This window comes from Leptinotarsa decemlineata, unplaced genomic scaffold, assembly GCF_025532065.1.
Source record: "Leptinotarsa decemlineata unplaced genomic scaffold, Ldec_3_MD MMD2_tig00001064_RagTag_RagTag, whole genome shotgun sequence".
Lineage (NCBI taxonomy): Eukaryota > Metazoa > Arthropoda > Insecta > Coleoptera > Chrysomelidae > Leptinotarsa > Leptinotarsa decemlineata.
In genome coordinates this window covers 308,734-333,433 of record NW_027412558.1, presented here as the reverse complement: position 1 = coordinate 333,433, position 24,700 = coordinate 308,734, and the positions used below count along the sequence as shown (strand labels likewise).

The 24,700-nt window shown below is 35.2% G+C and overlaps 1 protein-coding gene across 1 annotated transcript in view; it reads left to right on the top strand.

Annotated features, from left to right (window-relative positions):
- LOC111517229 (uncharacterized) overlaps window positions 1-24,700 on the top strand; it is a 31,916-nt gene continuing 7,216 nt past the window's right edge. The window contains exons 1-18 of the mRNA XM_074175781.1: window positions 1-213; window positions 4,335-4,438; window positions 5,299-5,458; window positions 6,441-6,577; window positions 10,142-10,267; window positions 10,771-10,864; window positions 12,458-12,715; window positions 14,300-14,403; window positions 14,537-14,771; window positions 14,983-15,160; window positions 15,218-15,401; window positions 16,551-16,816; window positions 18,076-18,162; window positions 18,894-19,103; window positions 21,063-21,109; window positions 22,338-22,441; window positions 23,765-23,924; window positions 24,095-24,231. Coding sequence (XP_074031882.1) covers window positions 4,338-4,438; window positions 5,299-5,458; window positions 6,441-6,577; window positions 10,142-10,267; window positions 10,771-10,864; window positions 12,458-12,715; window positions 14,300-14,403; window positions 14,537-14,771; window positions 14,983-15,160; window positions 15,218-15,401; window positions 16,551-16,816; window positions 18,076-18,162; window positions 18,894-19,103; window positions 21,063-21,109; window positions 22,338-22,441; window positions 23,765-23,924; window positions 24,095-24,231 — 2,588 coding nt within the window. The 5' untranslated portion in view covers window positions 1-213; window positions 4,335-4,337. The remainder of the gene's footprint in view (window positions 214-4,334; window positions 4,439-5,298; window positions 5,459-6,440; window positions 6,578-10,141; window positions 10,268-10,770; window positions 10,865-12,457; window positions 12,716-14,299; window positions 14,404-14,536; window positions 14,772-14,982; window positions 15,161-15,217; window positions 15,402-16,550; window positions 16,817-18,075; window positions 18,163-18,893; window positions 19,104-21,062; window positions 21,110-22,337; window positions 22,442-23,764; window positions 23,925-24,094; window positions 24,232-24,700) is intronic.

Here is a 24,700-nt window from a genome sequence, read left to right as displayed (position 1 = left end):
ATTCCCCTCTGCTTGGCGATCACCAGGTGGAGGCATCCACTCAGTCGCTTCGCGATTGTAATATCGAAAAGATCTCCGCCAGCTACCATCAATCGATTTACTATCTATTGTTTACGTGCTAATATTTAAACGATGTGATAAAATTGCACAAAAGCGAATATTTCTGTTATTGTTACACCACTAAGCAGGAACAATTATTTTCCCGAAACAACGGTGAGTAGTACTTTAACACTGTTACCTTTTGTGGAGGTACTTCGCGGTGGTCTTTTGATTACATACGAATTCAAATAACATTTTATTGTGATATTTCCCCTCGACAGTTCGCAGAAACGCCATACGTGTTATACAATTGATTATTTAAGCTTACTCAATAGGTACGTACTAATAATTTCTACATCGTACTTTTATAATGATTGGAACCCCAATGACTTTCACTACGAGACAAATTTCTCACAAAATAAATTTTAATTAGTCGCGATTCAGTATAAATTATACGTACAATATTACAGAATCCCGCCAACTGAAACAACTAACCTGGTTGAGCGTCTCTTCGACAGAAAGCAGGCTAAACCAGTTTGTTAAAATTATTTTCAATTCAATTTCATTGTTATAACAAAGGGTTATTATTAGAAAAACTCTTGATTACATTGCTAGTTGTCACTTTCATGGACAACCTGAAGAATAAAATGCATCTACTCACAGGTAACCTTAGTCTATATGGGCTGTACTACAGAAAAATCCCATGAGATACTAATTAGCTAATTAGCAAACTCAATCACTATGGAATAAGAGATATTCCACTGAAACTGTTCGATTCATATCTATCTCAGAGAAAACAAGTTGTCTCTATTAATGGTGTTGTGTCTGACCCAGTTCATATTGAAAATAGTGTCCCCAAGGGTCTGTTTTGGGACCACTGCTGTTCATCATTTACAATAATGATTTTCATCACTTTTTACTGCCGACAAGAATATCACCACTCGAACGTCTTGCTATAGATAGTGGAATTGATTGATTGATAAATTGTTTACAGCGAATAAATCAAATCTGAATCAAGCCAAGACACAATCTTCAACCATATCTTCACATACAAAAGTGGGTCTACACAGGGTCTATCAGTGAAAGTATTAGTACATATTGATGATATAATTAGTCTTGGCTCAGTCACATAGGTACATTATTTATTTAAAAAATTATTGAGTATAATCTTCATGTTTCGAATGTTGAAACAAATATAAGGCTTTACAGCTCTTGAAATTGCTTATTTTTCACTGTTTCATTCAAGGGCGTCGTCCTTAATTTGGTTAACCCACCTATAATGTTGCTCACGTTTTGAAAAATAAATATTTTGACATAGCCTACGAATCAAATCATAATTTGAGAAAACTTATTGAAGACGATAAAGAGAATACTTCATTGCCTGCTAGATCGGAAATATATAAGTTGACTTGTTGTTCTTGTCGCAAAATTTATATCGGCCAAGATGAGATAACTTTTTCCAAAAGAATGAAAGAACATTCATACAGTCCAATCATGATCACGACGTATTGCATTAGGAAGAAAAGCATTCGAAAGTTGTTCTTTTGGGACCCAGAAACAAGCATATAGAATTTCAGAACTATTGCTCAACGATGCTCTTGGTAATTGGGGTGGATTTTAATTGAAGTAATACGAGACAGTGTTTTATATTTATTGAAAATACACGTCCCCAAAAGTTAAACAATCTTCATCCCTTCGACTTGATCACCAATCACCCTGTAGTAGTAGCTGGTACAAAGCCGAAGATCTATTTTTTTGCGTAAATGATTAATCGAAAACGTATCATGATTCAGCTTGTAATTTCATTCGTAATTACACGTGGCTTATAATTATTGAAAAAACTAACAGCAGTTGCAATTGTACTTATGCAAGATCGACAGTCAGGCAGATTGCGGGGGACATTAATATTCAACTAACAATTGAAAGGATGTTGATAATGATATTGAAAGGTTGCTGAAAAGGGAGACCTTGATTCTGCATCATTATTTTCTTTGGTCTTAGTAACAGTTGCTTTTATTTGTAATAATGACGGTAGACTAATTACTTCAACCACACAATAGATTTCGATGTGTCATACCACGTGATTCTCATTGTTTTTCCCAGAGTTATGAAATCTGAGCGGTTTAAATTCTAGAAATAAAATAACCACAGATAGGATTATTATTTATAACAAAAAGAAGTGAGTTCGAAAAGTTTTACAAAAACGCAACACTTGTTTCGTTACATATAGTAGTGATTATTGAACTTAGGTCCTTCTGCTAAAAAGTGGTTCGCAAATGTTGAATTGGTCTTCTCATTTAAGAAACTGCTTCTACGGTCTTTAATTCTTTGAGAAAAATTCCTCCCCGTTTGGCCAATTTAAAATTTTGGGCAAGAGCCACAAGTCAATTTATGGACTCCTGATCTATACGACACTGAAGTTTTGACTTATCCTGAAACATTATTTGTTCTGTTCCGAATTTCAATAAATATAACATTTCACACATAGAAACATCACTAAAGATAAGATATTGTATCCATTTTATCCACATTTTCAAATAAAATGAATTCGAATGAAATTTCTACATCTTTGGAAAACACTTGTTTTGAATTTCATTCTTATTGAATTTAGAAGATGAGGTTAATAGCTTTTACAGAATCTTTCAAGATTAAAAATCACCTGAATAAATTAACATATATACCAAATAACATAATGGTCAGCACTATTAAAAATCAACAGGGTTGAGATATGAATTATGTAAATTCAATTTGATGATTGTCAATAATGGCAATCTCAAGAGCCTTGTTCACGTAAACAATGAAGTGTTTTCTTGAGACGAAATTTGTCAACGGTTCCATCGGAATTTGGCTTCTGTTTCCAATCAACTGTGTTGATTTATCCAATACCTCACATCTATGTAAGTAACTGCATAACAGTAGAACTAATATTAAAAAAAAAAATGATAAAATTTGATTTTATTATACAATATATTTGCCTTTGAGAGCGATACAAAGATTTGGGCGGTCATACGACGTTTTGATACCATTTTCATAGTCTTCAGCCTCAAAATTGGCCTCAGTTTATTTCCAGCGAGCCTGAGAACAGAAAAAACTCACTGGGGACCGGATCTGGAAAATATGGTGGATACGGAATCAATTCGAAGCCTAATTCATGCAATTTTGCCACCGTTTTCATTGATTTGGAACCGATTTTTCATGATTTCGTCCTTCAAACTCTCCACGAACGCTATGTAATAGTCGCTGTTTTCAAGGTAGTCGATTGATATTATACCATGCGCATCCCAAAATAGTGATTCTATAACCTTGCCAGTTGACTGTTGCATGTCTGTGCACCCTTTTGAGTCGGTTCACCACGTGTATTCCACTCAGATGACGATTGTTTTGATGCTGGTGTGAAATAATGGGGCCATGTTTCATCCATTGTCACATATCGACGCATAACCTCGGGTTTTTGGTGGAACAGCTTTAAACTCTGCTTTTGTCACGGCACCCACTTTGAACAGAGCTTTCGCAGACCCAAATATTCAACACGTACCTCAGCTATGTCGATCAACTTCATTTTGAGGTCATACAACATTGTTTTGTGGACTTTTTTGATGTTTTCGTCGGTAACGACCTCTTTGGGGCGACCACTGCCCGAATAATGTTTATCAAGCCAGGCTTTAGCTTCAACAATATTTTTTTCGCCTAAAAACAATGCTTTATTAACACACATTTACTTCAAAGAAACAAAAATTGCTTCACTATAAATGCTCTATCCCACAAACTAATAGTCCGGCAGCTGTGAAATTTGTACACGTGTCCTTTGAAGGTTGGGATCAACTAAATATCATAAGGATTCAGTACTAGTATTTGAGAATTAACTCATTCAACATACCTAGACACCCTACTTCCAAATTTCAAGGATGTTTTTCTTATATAGCTCCTTCCGATCTGAATGAAATTTTACCCCTTTTAAATCATAATATTCATCAATTTAAGAAAGAAATAAAATCACAGATGCTTAGCATCTACATGATGTATTATTTTTTCGCTTCTCTATCATTGTTATGATATTAAATAAGTATGTTTATAATTATTTTCTTATACTTACTGTATAATTTTTAGGAAGGGTGGAAGATAGCCTTTGGCTAACCCTTTTCCTTTTATGTATAAATGTATTGTTATGCATAATAAACGATATTATCATTATTATTATTATTATTATTTAACAGAGATACACTGTTTCAGTGTCATGACTTTGTATATTAAAAAAAATACAATGGAATTTTTGAAAAATCTTTTTTTGATTTCAGAAAATGCATGACAACTATGCTGTCTACGTGGAAAATGTAGTGAAGAACTATGGAAATAAGACAATTTTGAAGGAGCTCAACATGAAAGTTGAGCGGGGTATAATGTGAGTATAAATTGGAATAAATGAGTTGAAAATATTTCATTTTATTTTTAATGACAAAATATGTATTTGCTCAATAATGGTAATTTCTTATTGACGCATTATCAACAACAATTTCATCATTACTTTTTTGTAATTGTCGAATTTTACCCTAATCGGATTATCCATGATAATTAAACTATTTTCACACTATTACCGTTACTGAAAATGCGTTTTGCTACACAGCGGCTTCCTCAGATGAACTGGTGCTTTGAACTATTCTTCAATGCGTTTTCTAAACAGTGGTCTTCGTTTTACTTTTTGATCTTTATATTTCCCAAAGAATCACTGGTCTTGCATGCTATATTAATGTCCTGTTGTTCAGTTGGTAGCCTTTTTATGAGTGTTCTGAAGGTGTTAGTATTACTTTTAATGTGTTGGTGTACTTAATTAATGGCCTATTTGAATAGTTTTTTGTTTAGAACGCGATGAATCATATTCGAGTTGAATTTATCATTTACTGCACTCACAATTACAAAAATCAACAACAAACAAGATTTCGCAATTTTCGAATCAACGAGACAAGGAATACCTTGCGTAAACATGACAAGAACAACAAGTCAAACATGGATCAGGTGTACAGAGTGAGCCAAATTGGACACTTTCAAAGGAAAACTAGGTTTTGGACTAAAAAAGACCAGGAAAACTGAAGAAGTTGCTGTGTAGAGAAATGCGTCTACAGTGAAGTTGATGGTGTGAAAATCACTTCATTATCATGGATGCTGTTATCAATTTTCATCAATTGACGGGTGACAATCGCATTCGATTACTTCTGACATTTGCACTGTCTAAAGAAATAAGAAATCTTCACGTTGTTTTTTCAGATATGGTCTTCTAGGTGCCAGTGGCTGTGGAAAAACTACCCTCCTGAGTAGTATTGTGGGTCGTAAAAAAATCGATGGGGGTGAAATCTGGGTGCTTGGTGGAAAACCGGGTGAAGTCGGGAGTGGAGTTCCTGGTCCAAGAGTTGGTTATATGCCACAGGTGAGAATGTTACACAGAAATAAAAAAGAGACTCAGTTTTCTGAAAAACGTAACTATGGGAATTTAAAATCTACGTCAAAATATAGTAATTATTTCGGCTAATACTTAGCACTCGCCTTGTAACACTTTACTGGGAAAAATAATAAACAAATAAGGAATAACCTTAATGAACACTTGCAGGAACTGGTTTATATTGATAAAACAATTTTTATAGAGATTGCTTTTGCATGTTTCCAAGAATTTCAAGTACATTCATTTCAGTAATCACCTTACCCACGTATCATGGTGAAAACCTGGAGCGTCCGATCTAGGTCGAAATCTATACTTATAAATGCACACTCACTTCGAATATTCCGACTGGGGCTTCCCCCGCGGAGGTAAAAGAGGCGCGTTTACATTTGAAAATTACCATTTCGTCACTCTGTTTCTCCATACGGTATATGGCCCCTTACAGCGTAAATTTAATGAATATTTTCAAGATATTATAGAGTTGAAATGCAGAAAACATTTCTGTATTGGCTACTGACAAAAAAGCTATGTCTTTATAAAGACATTCCGTGATACATTTAGTATCAGCATTGCACCCGTGCATTGAAACAGTAAACCTAGAGAAAATCCAACACAAAAAATATCCAAATACCAGGCAAATTCACCTGCAGTGTCTGTACCAAGGCGTTCTAACCGCATAAAAGAACAAACAAGAAGATAAAACGTTCAGTTTGAGTAGTGCCAAGAAGATGATATCACAGCCAGGTATCGAAAGCGCTCGCATATAGTAAATAGAAGTTATAAAGCTTGAAATCCTTTTTGTGACGTATGTTAATATCAACATATGAACGTGGCTGACTTTGTACGAATGTACGAACGAAATATTGAATTCATTTCTACTCATAAATGTGATTTACAAATACATACAGTTTGTAAAATAAATAATTGTTTTTTTCTAAAAGTTGCAGCTGAAACTTTTCAGTATTTTTTTCAGGATATCGCTCTCGTTGGAGAATTCACAGTTAAGGACGCTATTTATTATTTCGGGAGAATTTTCGGAATGGAAGAGAGTCTCATTGCAGAGAGGTACAAGAATTTACACAACCTACTGGAGTTGCCGCCAGATGACAGGTATGTCTATGAATTTTAGTAATCTTGTGTTATAAAAACAAAAAATTAGTACTTGCAAACATTCTTCAATAGTATTTGGATGGAACGTGTGGAAGAACGAATAAAATAAAAATGAAATAAATATTAAAGTTATTGAGAATACTAAAAATAATCGGACCGAAATTTTCGGTCCGATTGAAGAAAATTGTATTGTGATCTGAAATAAAAATGAATTGATGAAATGATAAACAACAAGAGAAATTATACACAAATCATAAAAATTGTTATAAAAATACAGTAAAATGATGGAAAAATACCAAAACAAGAAAAATACTCCGAAATAAGTTTCTTCGAGACGTTCTAGCAGAGAAAAAAATTGTATAATAACAAACAAAGCGTGAACTAAAGAGGAAAAAGGAGGGGAAAACCTACATATACACGTATAAATGAAACAACGAGCTATTCATCGCTGAACTCAACGGAATATGTCCCCTCATATGTTCCAACAAAAATCACTATAGAGAAATGGCACATTTATCATCGCTGACGGCCATAAACGGTTCGAAGGCTGATCGTGATCCTTTCAATTTATTTAGTACCAACAGCGTTACCGAATGAGAGAGAACAAGTGGAATAAGTGGAATTACTGTGAAGTATTCTGACTTGTATTTTTGGGATTTTGAATGCAGTTCTTGATTTGGTCAGTTTACAACTTATTTGCAACATCCTGAAGATTCCAAAGACACATGAATCTTATAGCTCTTTCCTGTAAAATGAATTTTGCAACATACTTCCCATGAAGGGAATTCCATACTTTAAATGAGAATATATTAGGGAGAAATAAGGGAGTACTAGGGAAAAATGTGTTCAATTTTCAGGATATGTTCTTTTATTCATCTTTTTTTGAGATATTTGACGAATTTGCGTTGGATATTAGATTGACATTCAATCTAATATCACCAAATTATTTTAATGGAGTTTATTAATATTCATTATCTGAAAAACCTTGAGGGAATTTCGTGTTTCAAAAAAGAGACAATCAACTGGCCATTGTCATCAACATTGATTATGCCGTAGTACAATGGAGTTAATCTTTTTAGATGAATCTTTCCAATGTAATAAATAATTCAATCACAAACAAAAAATAAATACCTAATTTCGATAAGTGAACTCGCAGAAGCGGTTCTGTCACGCTATTTGTCAATTTGAGTATATTGAACTTTTCAAGCTCATTGCCTTTGACCTAACTGAATAATAAATTGCCAAACTGTCATTTACGTAACACAATTATTATAAATTATAAATTTGCAGGCTTCGTTAAGGAATATGATTGGGAAGTTGATGATCAACTCTGAATTTTTATTTAATATACTTCTAGCAATAGATAAAACCCCACCCTTAAAAAATGTCTCTAATGATCCGCAATGTTCCGGAACATTCTGGAATATTAATGTTCCGGGATATTCTATCGTTCGCAAATAAAAATACTTATTGCTGAAATTGAATAATCTGTTGGGAAAAAGTGTGATCAATTTACCATTCTAATCATTCAAGTGTTAATTAGTGCTGTAATTATTCAATAATTTTAATTGAAGTATTGGATTCGATACTTCCTGATATTTTTCAACTAATTCCCACAAAAAATTTCAAATATCTTATAAACAAAACATTTGTTTACAACAATTTTTTAAACGATAGAGCTTGAAATTATGAAAAATCTTTTTTTTTTTCGTTGCTTTAATCGAATTTTTCACTTTTTAACGTGTTTGATTAATAATAACAAATTGGAAAATCAAAAATTTTTAATTTTTTCAACGGGAATCTTTTTTGAAGGATTCATGAAAAGCTCCAAGAAGTGAAAAAATTTTGAAATTTTCAGTTTGAAAATTATCAGGATTTTCATGTAAATTTAAAACTTGTAAAAATTAGGTAATTAATTAAAGAATATCTAATGAAATAATCACGGGAAAAAATGTTTTCAATGGATTTTCGTTTATATAAGTGTCTAGAAGGTATGTGCTTTTTTTTTCTCAATAATGATATTTTATTGTTCAATCGGGCATCGCTTGCTTTTATCGCTATTTTTGCCTCTATTAAAATTATAAATATTGGTGATGCAGTTCCGGAATGTCAGACTTTTTTTTAGTAAATTTCCTCCCCTTTAAGGATCTCCTTTCAAATTTCGGATATCTTTAATATTTCTCGAGATATTTGCAAAAAACCCAACCTAATTTTTTTTAACTAAATCGTTTATAACTTTTGCAATTTTTTCTAGTCCCTCTTGAAATTTCTCAAAAAGTTGCTGGAGGTGGTTCCTAATCAAATGAGCCCCGGATCGTAATTTTCGGTGCCCTTCGACAGAATTTCCAAAAAAAGGATGTTACGACCCAGATTAGGTCATGACATCGATTTTTTGGAATGCTCGTGGAACAATTTCCAATGACTATTTTAAAAAAAGGGAAAACTATCAACGGCGAGTATTATGCAGACTTATTGTAACGTTTGAGTGAAGAAATCAAGCAAAAACGGCCGTGGCTGAGAAAAAAGACAATTTGTTTAAAATCTCAGAAGTTGAGAAACTTGTGCGAGCTAAAGACTAACGAGGTCTTACCTTTAAACGTGTGATTCCTAACAATGCATAATGCAATGACCAAAATTAACGAATTGAAGTTTGAATTGCTACCTCTGGCACCCTATCCGCCAGATTTAGCCCCCTTGGATTACTTTCTGTTCCCAAACTTGAAAAAATTGCTTAATGGTCAACGGTGAAGCAGTGATATTGGCAATTAATGGCTATTTTGAGGAGCAATACAGTTCTTATCATAAAAACAGTATCGAACTCATTGAAAATCGCTGGGAGAAGTGAACAATGAAAATAGTTTTTTCCAAAAATTTTGTGTTCGTTTTGTTGGGACCGGTACTTCTGTGACCACCCACCTGTAGTATGTATTTTACCGAATTGTGTTCATTTTAACCGGTGGAACTAGTGCAAATAATTGATGTGAAACTTTGTTAAAGCTGTCTAAAATTAAACTTTTTCATCGTTTTCATGCATTGAAAGAAATAATCTCAGATGAATGTCAATTTTTTCAAACTCAAATTTTGTTATTTCTGTGCAATTCTAATTGAGCAATCAGCAACAGATAAAATCATTCGTCCTATAGTCTCGTGGTTCACAAAATTCTCGGTGACCTCGACACGAAATTTAAGGTTATTATAGAATATTTTGTGGTAAATTACTTACAACCAACTACAAAAACTAAAAGCAATAATAACAACAGCACATAAACCAAACACAATATCAATTTCCGATCGTTTATTATAACTAATCCGATGCCCGTGGGACCGTCGAATCCTTCGATACTACAGCACTGAACGCTTTGGATAAGAATCTCATCCTAAGAGCGGTTGAAGGTCCCCGGCAACTAGGGCGGATCACGTGATAAGATAGCCTACTGTGGTTTTATTATGCTGTTTGCTTTCATGGCATTGCTGAATGACAAAGTTTTCCTCAAAAATGTAAATTCATCGATAAGAATCTGAAGTCGAGGTATGACTCTCGATAAATCTTTTGTTCATTTCAAGGTACTTGAAAAACTGCAGCGGAGGACAACAAAGGAGAGTATCCTTGGCAGCATCCTTGGTACACAAACCAGAACTGTTGATTATGGACGAACCGACGGTTGGAGTAGACCCAGTGTTAAGAGACAAGTAAGTCTTCATGCAAGAGATAACAAAGAATGGGTATCGCAAGGTATAATTGCCGGGAAAATAACTTTTTGCAACACTTCAAAATCATGTCGAGTTTTTTAGAAAGGGGTCAAGATTCAACCAAGAAACCACTGTTTGGTATCAAGCTTCAGAGGGTGAGGGGGCCCGAGTATACCTCAAAGTTACTCACAAGATGTGTATTTGATATTTAAACGACAGGTTTCGAGGTCGCTACATAGGACAGGGGATGCGGTTGAGCCTCCTTGGTCACCTGACTTGAGTCTCTCAGTTTTTTTTTTCTGGAAACACATGGAAAACGAAATGTATCGCACTTCAACTCATTGCAAAACCTCCAGTTCAAAACAATTTAGGGATAACCCCTAGGCTCAAAGCTGCCAAGGGTTTTGGGTCAGCACTTGTCCCTCTTCTGCGAAAAATTTTTTTTTCTCTAGCAGTATATCATCCGGTATATCAGTGATGGTTGATTTTTGAATGTTTCGTAGAATATGGAACCACCTGGTGGAGATAACAAAGAAAGAGAATACGTCTGTGATAATCACTACACATTATATAGAAGAGGCGAGGCAAGCTAATAAGGTAAGCAATTCTATAAAGTTGCAGTTGTAGTAATTAGCGATGTTTCAACTGAACCAACATATAGCGAATATGCGCCGTGTGTTTATTGAAACGTGTTCGGAAAGCTCGTATAGTTTGACCAACGTAATTTCTGTTACCGGGCTGTTTATTTTTTGAATCCTAGCTTTCAAGATGCCTTCATACTCTTATTGGCTCACTCTGTATTTACCTGATCACTTTCTAATCTCGTGTAGCTTGAATTTATTTCATTACATCACCATGAAAAATTTCACAATAAATTCGAGCAATTGTTAAATAGAAAATACAATGTTAGCAGACGCAGAGTAAAAGTGAAATCTCACCTGAAGAAGTTTACACCGTTTTTTTTTAAATAGACAATTGCCATTCCATAAGTGTGTCCGATTACAATATTACTTATTTGCAAGCGGACTATTATCATTGGAAAATAACATTTTGATACGAGTTTTATATTCAAAGATTGTCAAAGATATCAGATTAATGTCCCAATTACTTGTTTTCAAACGTTGTTAATCTATAATTGGGAACGCGCTAATGGGAGAATGCGCAGTTTTATTTTTCTGTTATAGAATTGTTTCTTTGGATGATAAACGAATAGTTTGGTTGACATATTCAAGAAACACTTTGTGAGATTTCCACTAAACAGTTTTATAAAAGCGCAACACGTGCGCAGTACATGCGCAGCATATGCGCACAAGCTTCTTCAGATGTGTCTTACCTAAAATATACATATTCAATGCTTTTTTACAAAATTTTCTATTCTAAATGTAACTAGTCATAGTCGTGATTGAACTCATGTCCTTCTGCTGAAAGATGATTTGCAAATGATCTTTAATTCTTGGCCAATATTATTGAATTTATTAGTTTGACGTTGACTCATTAAAACGGACGAAACTTTTCAAAGAACCCAATTAAAATAGTAAGTACAACAAAGTGGAAGAATAAGATGTTCTAGCAACAAATTTGCAAACGAGATATTTTCAAAACTTTCACACTGAAATCTGAGTAACTACAATTTTTATTCTCAATAATCGCTATTATTGATCGTTTAAGGATTATCATGTAAATTTCATGGATTTATTCCAATTTGTTTTGCAATCTGAGCAACTTCCTGATCATTATTAATTGACACATGCTTTGAATCAAGTATAACATGTATTATAAATTTACAGTGGCTTACTGTCAAGGTCAACCAGGAGAATTCTCATTATTGATATCAGTAGTGATGTTGACAATGTGTCTTTCCTAGAAAAGAGCGTCTGCTCAACTATCTCTCTATTAAAAATGTAATAATACACCCTACTTGAAACATTTGTTTCTTCCCAACACCAAATCGTTATTTTAATACCTTGACACGTGTTTTGATCACCAAGTGATCATCTTCAAGAAGAAGATTGAACTATCTTCCTCCAGTTCTATACCCAAGTGATCATCTTCAACAACATTCCAGAATATCCGAGAGTACTCAAACTTGAACGTTCGAGAACGGCTTGGAACAACCCAGATCAATATGGAACTAGTAATAATGACCTTTTTCCACTCAAATTCCTACAAAAGTGTTCTCATACTTTCTAGGTTGGCTTGATGCGAGAAGGTAAACTCCTTGTGGAAGAGTCGCCCAGTAGACTGCTGACAATCTTCAACACAGCCACGCTGGAAGAGGTGTTTCTGATCCTGAGTAGGAGACAAGAAGAAGGAAGACTGGAAAATATTGATCAGCAAGCTATAGCTGACGACCAAAACAACTCTATCGTCCCCTTCAATCATATTTCGGGGTCTGCAGTGAGCGTTGCATCCGTTTCCACTTTCGAAGTGGGTCATGGATCTACAGACGTGAGTATAATGATTTGTCTAATCATCCAAGTCTTCTTTCAAACACTTCAGAGAGGTTATTATAAGTAGGTACAGGTAAGTTTAGGAGATGAGTATATCTTTGTTGAAAAAGTCTACATCTGAACATATTGCACTTTTTTTTAATTTGATTGAGATGGTGATAGCCAGAAGGCTTTGACTCAAACATCAATGAACCGCCTTCAAATAACCATCAACACTTCCAGTATGGATAATCAGTTGCTTTCCTTTTCCAGAAGGCGACTTTAGATCGGTAGACCAGCCTTTTGAAAATGCTTGACGTAGACCTGTTATGTTTTTTCCAGATAATTCTCACGGCAAAACTCTCTTATTTGCCTCAGGTAATGTCTCCTCCAGTAAATAATTTCATCATTTTCGATTGAGGGCGATTTTCTATTTTGTTTTTCCCAGCTGAAATTTAATTCCTTCAAAGTTTTCCAAATTTCTTTCTGCCTACCATTGGAGACATACTTTGGTCTTCTTTAAAACCTCCCATTATCGTGTCGAGGGCCGATGTTTCTTCTTGCAATAAAATGACTTTGCTGTTCTTCCAATTGTAAGTCAGTTATTTTCATCAATTCTTAGGTTAATGACAATTTGTTATAGAATCCATATTTTCCTAGTTGCTATTTGTGATTATTAGGTGAGAGTAGGACCCTTGTCATTGTTTATAGTTCTCATTCCACATTTTTCAATTTACAGACTTGAAAAGGCGTCTAAAAGCCTGTTGTCATTTATTTTGTGAACATTCTCTAAGTATGTTGAATGACACTAGGCTGCTCACGTCTATGAAACCAAATATGTGAAACGTTCCTTTCAAACACGTTATTACAGTCCGCTTTTGATGAACATACTCCTTGTCGCAACCTTCTTTGCTTATTTCCATCATTTTTTTTTCGTTTTTCCAACAATTGTTCGTGTACGAATAGTTTTGGAAACCACGTTTGATTTTTCCAAAACTTGAACCAATCCCTTTTTGTATTTTGATACATATAGAATAACTACTATAGGTTGACTTTTATCTTTCGGGATTTGGCAACCCTAGTGTTGCAATCTGACAACTGACAGCTCTCTCGTAAAGTTGGACAGTTTCGAGCTTATACGTACTCAAAACATTTTGTAATACGCGCGCTATTTGTGTTTTTTACAGTAACTTTAAAGATACCAACCGACGTTTTGATTACCAACAGTTGAAAACATCTACTATTACAGTGTAATCATGTGGAGTCCCTCAAGGATCCGAACTTGGCCCTGTCACGTTCATAATTGATAGTTATGCCTCGAAAATATGTGAAACTTAAATGCATATATCAATTACTCGCGAAATCATCTTATTATGTTGTATCCCTACTAAGCACGCTTAAAAAAATATATCTCTCCAGTAGAATTATCGAAGCAGTTTCAAATTTGTAATAGTAATAAATGAAATGTAACTACTAACAAGTATTTTCAAATTTACTAACGCTTGCAAAGGACTCTCGTCACGGACGGCTGTCCGCCGCGAAGGTAATTTAATTTTTTCATTAGCCTTCTTATATTGAAAGTATTTATGATTTTTTTTTTCAGATGCTGGCAAAGGAAAAGTTGCGGAAAGCAAAGCACGCGATAAACAGAAACCGCGTGAAAGCATTGATGGACAAGAACTGGAAACAATTCTACAGAAATGTGACGTAAGTTGACTATCATTTCTTTGCAAGAATGTGTCTCAACCAATTGAACTTCGGTATATTTCAAGAAGATAAACGTTTCTAGTCTAACCTTGTACGTAAATTATAACCTTATATATGTTGAAATATTTTTCAGGGGAATCTTCTTCTTGCTGACATTTCCGATAATTCAAATAGGTGTTTTCCTGGGAGCTGTTGGAGGGGATATAAAAGGCATAAATTTAGGCATAGTGAATGACGAGACGATGTCCGTCAGTTGTCCAGGGTTCGCTTTCAACGGAACTGCAATCCCGTACGACTATGGGTCCTGCCATTTTTCGAACCTGAGCTGCCGGTTTTTGTCTTATTTGGATCATCCAATGATTCATAAGGTGAGAGTAAAGCCTCCATTACCCCACACATTCCGCAATAAAATTATTGATCTCTCTAATTCCAAATTTGTACCTGAAGACTTCAGCAAGTCTACCGAAAATAATATACAAAAATTTTAGTTCAGGTGAACAACTTCTATGTAGGGTAAACGGGATGAACATCTCTTAAAAGAATTAATGAACACAATACCGCTATTATGTATTTTCGCAGGTTCCTTACGATTCTTTGGAAGAGGGAAAAGAAGGAGTGAGACACGGAAACATCGTTGGAGTTTTATACATGTCGGAGAACTTCACAGAATTCACAGAGATAAGGACGGAGAAAGGAAAAGACGTGGAGAGCGACGTGCTAGATTTGAGCCAGATCAAAGTTTGGATGGACATGTCAAGTATGCAGTTGCTCAGTTTTTTTGTTTTGCAACCTTTTTTTGACAATATTTTTTCAGATCGACAGATTGGAGCGACTCTGAAGTCCAAGTTGATTGACCTTTATATCAAATTCCAAACGGATCTGTTCGAGGATTGTAATTTCTTACGAAAACTGGGGGAGCTACCAGTCAATATTAATTTTATATATGGCGATAATATCGAACCGTACACAGTTTTTATGTTGCCTGGAAGTCTGATAACGTATGTTGAAAAATATTTCATTTAAAAGCGATACAAAGTCGTAAATTAGATACCAGATTCCTCGTATTATTTATTTATTGGAAAAATATTTTAAATAGTTTGCCTAGAAAGGAATACTATGACGTTTCAATGACAATTTGTCTCCTTATATTCCCAATTTTAATAAATGAACATTCAAACACCTTTCACAGTAAATAGAGACATCAATCTGTTAAAATTATCCTTCTAGTTCAATTTTCATCCGACTCATTTTTTCAGGTTTCATCTCTAGACTATTTGCCCAACTTTTTCTTCTTCTCATTTGTTCATTTCTGATTCCTCTTGTTTTCCTCGGGTTCCTGTTTTTTCCTCAATACCACTCATTCCTAAATTGAAATCAAATCATCCACCCGCTTCCTGATGAATCAATCTATAATTGCCATGAAATTTTGTTTGGGAAACTTTATGAAGTTATGGATTTTTTTGCGGTGAACAAGAGTTTTGGGTTTCTTCATTTTCATCACATTGAAGACTTATTCTTTCAAGAATAAACTTTTATCATATACAACTGACCTGTGTAATTTTATTCTTTTCAATTCCAATGTCATCAGAGATGATTATACAAAATTTTTTGGTACTTTCTCTTACACGCCTCAAGAAATCGAAGTTATAATGTTCCATAGCCTTCAGAAGTGTTTGTCGTCACTTAGTTGCGAAATTTGAATCTTCAGAAATAGAATAGTGCATAATTATACCCACATTTCATTCTACTCCTTCAATAGTGACGTAAATGTCTTCATCTCTTTCTAGTTGCTGATGTCAATGTTCTCTGTTCAATGATCAGTCCATATTATAACGTCACTGTCTGCAATGCAGTCGTCTTCTTTTCTTTCACAAAAACTTCTATTGTAAATCGCTTCTTCTCTTTCTAGTTGCTGAAGTCAATGTTCTCATTTCAATGACCAGTCCATATTATAACGTCACTGTCTGCAATGCAGTCTTCTTCTTTTCTTTCACAGAAACTCTATTTGGCATTGATTTGTCAGGGCATTGTGCCAGAATTTAAAAATTAATATTAAATTTACCATTTGCTATTGGAAGTAATTCATTCAATAAGTTATTTCATTCTTGGAACAAACACAGGTCAAAATGTTTCGGTTTTTTTCTCAGCATAATGTTCTTCATGGGAGCCATCATGACCTCCCAGATAATCATAACGGATCGTCATGACGGAGTTTGGGACAGATCCATAGTTGCTGGTGTGACGTCCATCGAAATCACCCTCACCCATCTGGTTCTGCAAGCTACTATCATTGTTGTCCAGACGTTGGAACTGGTTCTGATAGTGTATGTTATTTTCCAGCAGGAGTACCTAGGAAGCATGTGGCTCATATACTTCATGGTGTACATGCAGGGCGTTTGCGGTATGGCTTACGGTAAGAATTTCGGAAGATATTGAAAGTAAAATTTTTGCAACATTTACGTTTTCGTCTGATCGTCTTGAGGAAAAGATTACGTTGGATTCGAAGTGGGTCGGGACCTCCACTGCAACTGAGGGTTTATTGTGGTCCACACCAATTGAAACTCCACGAAATAAGACCAGTTTGTTTGGCGGTATTTTAGGTTCGATGACGAAAGTGAAACTCTGAAAACCTGCAGAACAAACTATCTTCTCTGTTATTTCACCATCTTTTAAATAGAAACTGTATTTCCATACGTCCATTATATGTAAACTGAGGCTTAGCCTTCAAAGCCCACTTCAGACCATCTCCATTTTTACCATCATACAGTCGACCAATCAGAAGCTACCGCGCGTACAGCGGGAAATTCAAATCTAGTAGATGAACAAGGCGGGTACGAGTACACTTCAAGGTCGTGCTTCGATGACGTCACACGTTTCTCTCTTCCACTCACTAAAGTTTCTCTTTGAAACACTTACCAGAATGCTCGGGTTTTTGGAGTGGACCATTGGTCTGCTACACTCTCCATTGCAATCGGCGGTATGCGCAATTCTGTATGCTGTCCATCTAGCTTGACTCTCTAGAAAAATGTGGAGATGAGATACGTCCAAAAGGATGTACACGACCACTGACGATGTTGTCCAGGATCACATAGTTGATATCATTGTAAATGTAAATGGAAATATTGATATATATGCAGTTGGTCATTACCATTGTAGCGAAATGAGGACTAATAGCTAGCTATTTGATATGAACTAGTTAACATTTTGGTTTTCGAGAGTTTGCATGGATTTTCTTCGCAATTACCGCAATAAACATGAAAAGCGGCAGCGATGGTTAGTTTGAAAATGTTCTGTTACGGCACGATTACTGCTTGAAAAATGGGTGCCCTACGATTTGAACGGTCGGCAGAAACAGTCACCTTTCAAGGTCTCTTCTTTTTTGCTTCTGCGCTACCAAAACGATCCATTTTTGGATCGTCACGTGTCAGACCTCTCGCCAGCCGAATACCATCTTTTCAAACACTTCGATAACGTTCTCACCGGTAGAACCTTCGCCAATCAAGGCCAGGCAAAGTCTTTCGTCGACTTCAACGAATCTTGATCATTAACGTGACGCTTCGACAATAACACAAGGGTTGAAATTCGATAGGAATCACCTTCTGTTGATGGCGATTTCATTCAATCGTTTTTATTTACTTTGGTTTTGATTTTATGTATTGTTTTCATTTGCAGGATTCTGGGTTTCGGTCATAAGTACTGACCACTCGATGGCGAACACAGTTCTTACTGGAATATTTCTTCCGATGATGATGCTCAGCGGTAAGATAAAAATTTGAAATACTTTCCATAAATCAATATGAATCAGTTAGTACTTAGCATTTCTCCAAGTAACATTTTGATTAATTGTTAAATACTGTGCAAAACTAACAGGTCGACGATAATCTTTCAATTACTCGAAACTGACATTATCGGCTGGCTACTTCACTTTAAACATACTATGTAAACACTTAATAGGAAAAGTCCAAAACAACAGGAAAATGTTTTTTCAAGTTGAACATGATTGTTAAAAATTACGTTCTTTATCGATGAACAATACTAATTTATTAATAGCATTCTGCTACTCTAGCAGAAGTCAAAACAAGATGAAAAGTAACATAAATCAAAATAAGAATTTGAATTTTCCTAAATAAACCGAAACAAAGTTCTGTGTAGTGTTCAACAAGTTAGTGAGTTCTCTATATTTTGATTTCTATACTGAATTGAACAGGAACAGGAATGCTGCTTTATTTTACGGCCTTTCTCAGAAACATGTAACACAACCCTTTTCCCTTCAACGGAATCGAATTTGCGCAGTATGTTCCTTGAAACGTTCCCTAATGAAACCGTCAGTTTGACCAACCTATTTCTCCGCAGTCCTTTCAGCCTACCTCATTAACCCCAGACTCCTGAGTTTTTCTTTAAAGTTACCTGATGACAGTTGAACTGAATCAGCTACTTTTTTCACTTCCACTCTTTTTCTGTTTTATCGGACCTCCTTTGAAATCTTTCAGGACTGATGTGGCCCACGGAGGGTATGCCAATGGGTCTGCGGATATTTTCACGCTGCCTGCCCTTCACCATGGCGATAGAATCCCTCCGAAACGTGACCAAAAAGGGATGGTCCATCACCCACTTCGAGGTTTACGATGGAATCGGGGTGGGCCTGTTTTGGACTCTATTCTTCGGGATCCTCAGCGTGTATTTGATTAAGAAAAAGCGATAATGTTATTATTTACGTGTTTAGACTAAGATTTGTTTGTGTCCCTGTGAAATAAATGAAGAACAAGGTTTTTGTTTAGTGTTTCACTCGATGTTGAATTAAATTTGGCCTGGTAGCACAGCGATTCTTACCAGTGAGGGAACTGACCTTATAATGTTTTGAACTTTTCTAGTATAAGCTCTTCTCTTGCAATGCTTGTGACTGGTCTTCACTCTAGATACGGCAATTTTGCTTGTTAACGTATCCATTCAATCAGAAATGAACCTCGTCGCTGAACACAATTTTTCGATAAAAATGTGGATCTTTCTCCATCTTTAACAGCGCTCCTTCACCAAATGTTAGACGTTGTGGAAGGTCGTGTGTCTTCAATTCTTGTACCAGCTGTATCTTATAAGGTTTTACACCCAAATCCTTTCGCAAAATTTTCCACAGAGGCCCAATTGCTGCGAACGGCGGTGAATCGACATTTCACGGTCATCACGAACACTGGCGGATACAGCCGCAATATTTTCTTCGGTCCTAGATTCGAAATTTAGTCACAAGCTTCCGAAGTGGATTCTAGCGCAACAAATCGCAACAAACAATAGACACAATTTTTAATCTGTAATGTTTTGTGAAGAAAACTATAAAAATATGAGAGTAAGTATAATAAATATAAAATTGTGCTGTGCTGGCCTGTCTCCTTTCCGGACATTCACTCTCAAAAACATTTCTCTTATGACTGTTGAAAAAGCTTATCTTTTGATTCTGAAATTTACAAGAATTGTCTGAAGTGAATTGTACAAATTCGGTCCTGTCAGCAGAAAAATACGATTCGTATTTTATTGGGTTTGTTTGGATTAATAACACCGAAGAGTGGCAAATAACAGATATTTCCGTCATTAAGATCATCTTCCGCACTATTTGAAATTTTCGATATATAATTTTTCTTAATCATGTCTTCGAACTTTTCGCAATACATTCGACCAAACTATTCATCTTTGTACATTTTTCTTCCATACAAACGAGTTTTCTTAGGGCATTTTTTACTTTCCGGTGAATGATGATTATTCTTTCTCCAAATCAGTCCGGTTTCAAACTTGTCACCCTTGTCTCCGCTTTGTAGAATCCATGATCTCTTGAGCTCTAATATCTTCTCTGGATAAAGAAAGTCTTGAAGTAGGAAATTGTCTCGACCAACCAAAAACGTATAAATAAATTCGAATCCAACCAGTTTTTCGCTTTCATTTGATTCATACTCTAGAGTGAAGTTGTCTTAGAAGTTGATATAGACTGTCTTCGACATATATTATTGATAACAGTGGGCCCAGGATTGAGCTTTGTGGCACGCCAAACGCAACTTTTCCTTAATACTCACACTACACCAAAGATTCCAAACCGTGCATCACAAATACTTAGGGATATCTTACAGATCCCTCATTTGTACAGAAATTAGAGAAATTCCTTTGGGAATTGGTAGGTATACTCGTGAAAAAAAAATCACTGGAAAATGGAGTGTACTATTTCATCAATCCTTAGTGATAAATTCTATCATTTTTGATGACTGCATCGATTTATTGATGATATCATCATTGACTGTGTCTGCAAACTGATATAAACATTTACCAAGGTCAATATTTATTCAAAATTAAAATTTTTGTTCAAATTCATATTCAGGCTAGTTTCCGATCGCTATTTTGATTCTTACCTCATAGCAAAGAGTAACATCTGTAAAGTTTCTTTTGTAGTCTTCTGCTGAAGATTGACCCCCATGACTTCACTTACAGATAAGCTGTTTTAACTTCCCACAATTACGATAACGAGTGATTATTTTTATAAACAAAGAGATTTTACCCTGAGTTTGCAAGTGAACATTTAATTCCGGCGTGTTTTTTCTCGCTCTGCTTCAATTTAATTTCAATAGCGGGGAGCCAGTTCGTGACAAGTGGTTTCATTAGTTGGTAAGTTTTGGGGAGGACAGTGACAGAAAATAAGGGTTTCTTGGGGTTAACTCGACGCGAGTTTTCGGTAAGTTGACGGTGTCTGTTAACAATTTTTATTTGATAGTTTTAGTGTCGATCTTTTGAAGGCAAGTTCATCAGTTATTTGTTTTTGTCAGTTATCGTGATGCATACATTGGATAAAAAATAAGTTCATTTGAATATAGCTGAAATTCAGATGGGATAAATGTCTAGGAAAATTTGAAATGAAATGGATTACAAATTGAAAAACTGAAACTTTGATTAGATTAAAAGTGATTATATCATCGAAAATATCGATATTACAGTTTTGTTCGTTCCTTTGTAACTGAATAGATGGATCTTTCTATATTGCACCCTCTATATCATAGGCAAATACTGAAAAACATATTTATCACTAAAATATTGATTATGTGATGGTGTTTTGATAATGATCGGTGACTATTTTCATGAAAATACTGAAATATACTAGGTTGATATTGTATTTATTCAAAATACATTCAAAACCTGATAAAAATATATAAAGTTGAAAGTAAGACAAAAACATGACGGATCCAGAAGCTTTTCTTGGGGGGGGGACGAAAAAATATATATACTAATGGTCTTTGAACCGACCATTCGTTTTATTGTATATTCTATTTACTCTAGCGTTATAGGCTACTATAATAATAATCCGATCGATATGATGGAAATATACATTTGAAGGTGGAGATTTAAATTCAACAAAAGTTTTGCTAATGAGAAATATGGGGTTTGAAATAAAAGAAAATATCAGTGTTGCTGAGAAGAATATTTTATATTGACTATGTTTTGATGAAAAAAATGGATTTGTTGGTATACCAAAATTAAAACTGCCGTGTCATATGAGTTTATTTTATGAAATGAAATAGAAAAAAAGCCAAATCGGGAGATAATGACGGACAGTCACATTCAATGAAGGCTGATGTCGATGTATTTTCTCAATCCACATTTTACTGATGACAATTTCACCTCTTCAAGAAAACACGACTGTTAAACATAAATTCTACTAGACTTTTATTTTTCTAACAGCAATTTATTGCTTTTAATTGCGGGTATGTAATTCAGTAAATGCAAGTGTTACACGATAATATGAATTGTGAACTCCACAACTGATTTAAGTGGATCCTTTTTGAACTTTGTCTGTGCGTTCATTATCAGACAATGAAATGATAGACTTTTTCAAACATTGCACGGTCAGTCTGTGAAATATATCATCATATAGAAACGCATCTGGTTGATTACTTGAAAATTTTCAGAAAATGAATCAAAATATCGCAGTACACGTGAAAGGCGTGAGGAAACGGCTTGGAAAACTGCAAGTGCTCGAAGGAGTAGACATGGAGGTGGAAAAGGGAACAATGTAAGTTGTTATGTACAGGGTGTCTGTGATGTAACGTATAAATTCATTTTTAACTCAGTGCTGTACGGAACTTGAAATTTCGAATTTTAAGTCGAAATATCGTGATAAAACTCGAAATTTCGAGATTAACGTAGAGACCCATCTACCAAAGACTTTACCTGGAGAATCTCTGACCACAGTTCACGGATTAGAACTCCTCGGTGCAGTGTGCCACATGGTTCACTATTGGGACCTATTTTATTTTCATTATATATCAACAATATTTTCAATTTGTATATGTCTGGGATGATCTGTTATTCGCAGATGATACCACTATATTTAGGCACAATATTGATGAAGCTGATGACATACATGATTCAGAAATGAATTTGTTAACCTTCAGATGTGAATTGGAAACCGTAATGCTTGATTCAACTAAGGTTAACGTCTTCATGTTGATAATAGCTTGAAATTCACTGGACATGTTGGAAAACTGACTAAAAAATTATCTTCTGGGTGCTATGACATTAGGGTCATGAATAAAGAAGTAGGTTTGCAGCTGCAAAATCTGCTCACCATGCATTATTTGAATCACTTATAGGTTATGCAATTGCTTTTTGGGATGCATGTTATGAAAGTTAAATGAAGAAGGTCTAAGTTGGGCAGAAAATGGGTATAAGAGCCCTCTGCAGGACAAATAGCATTCCAGTTATCTCTATTTTCGTTATAGAAATATATTGTTTTTGTCGAGCTTTCGGTGAAAACACCTGACCCCTTGCCTCTCATGTAGACCTACGACTTCCTAGGTACATGTGGCAGGAAAAACAACAACTAACCTGAAGTAAAGTCATAATGAGGTCTACTTGAGAGGCAAGGGGTAAGGTGTTTTCACCTGAACTTTTGGAGCATGTCATATGCACCTCTCATTCATTATTTCGACTCCCACCCCGGCGTATGGGTTCGTGAAGTTGTTTCCTGCCTTTGTCTACAGATGGCGCAGTGAACATACCACTAAATCAACTGCAGAAAGAGCTCATGACTACCCAGAATTATATTTGCCCGGTACTGATGATGGGACAAGTATTCTGAAACCAGTCTATCGGTTGGTAGTATCGACCAAATGAAAGTAATTTTTGCTTTTCGTTGCTTTTCGTTGCTTTTCGCGACGAATCTTCCAAATCGAAGACGTTGCACAGGTGCCTGATTGTTTCACTTCAACTCTCTGTAACATTTTTGTGATACTTCTTCAATAGTTTATAAACTAAATAACTCCAACCTATTTACCTAAATAGTCATCTTGACATATAATAAGAGACAAATCGTATATCGTATTATTCGTTGTAGATATGGTTTACTAGGTGCAAGTGGTTGTGGTAAAACGACCTTGCTGAACATCTTGGTGGGGCGTACAAAGCTCGATGAGGGTGAAGTATCTGTATTGGGCAACGAATACACTGGGCGACAATCGAATGTGTTAGGTTCCAGAGTTGGTTACATGCCTCAGGTGAGTCATTCGTGGTATCTTTTGACACCCGCTGAGCTATCCTCAATATGAAACCTATTGAACTCAAATCTGGGGAGCCAGCATGCCAATCCAATGATTTAACGTTTTCGTGAATTTTTTGTTAAATTGACGGAGCTCTGGATAGATTTATATATCAATTTTTTTCTCAGGAAGTGGCTCTGGTGGAGAGTCTAACAGTGAAAGATACACTGTTTTATTTCGGCAGGATATATGGTATGTCTGACAAATTGATAACTGAGAGGTATGATGAATTGCATACTTTACTGGAACTGCCACCGGATAACAGGTATTTACGTTTCTATTTGTAACAAGGAAAGTTGTATGAAAAATCAATAAAAATAGTATATTTTTTAATGTTTCTATCAAGATTTCCTGTAAGTTTTTCAATTTTAAATTATAGAGGCTCAAGAAATATCCAAGTTACATCATCTTCAAAGCTTCTTGTAGAGCAGTCTATTCAAGAACAGAGAGATTATGACTCAGTCAGATTCACCTCTAAACCTCTGAGGTTCCCAGACTTGGGAAATACCTATTCTGCTTCATTTTTCTTCATTATATTAATGAAAATCGTCATAGAAAATTAATAATTATCACTGTTTTGTTTTCCATAAAATGCATCTGCAAAAGCTTATTGCTTTCAGTGTATTTCTAATCTTACTTTCAGTGTATTTTACGTCGGTTTTATTAGTATCTTTGAAATTTGCCGGTAAGTTAGGCCATGTTACTATTTTAGTAGTTTCATCCATTTTCTTTGA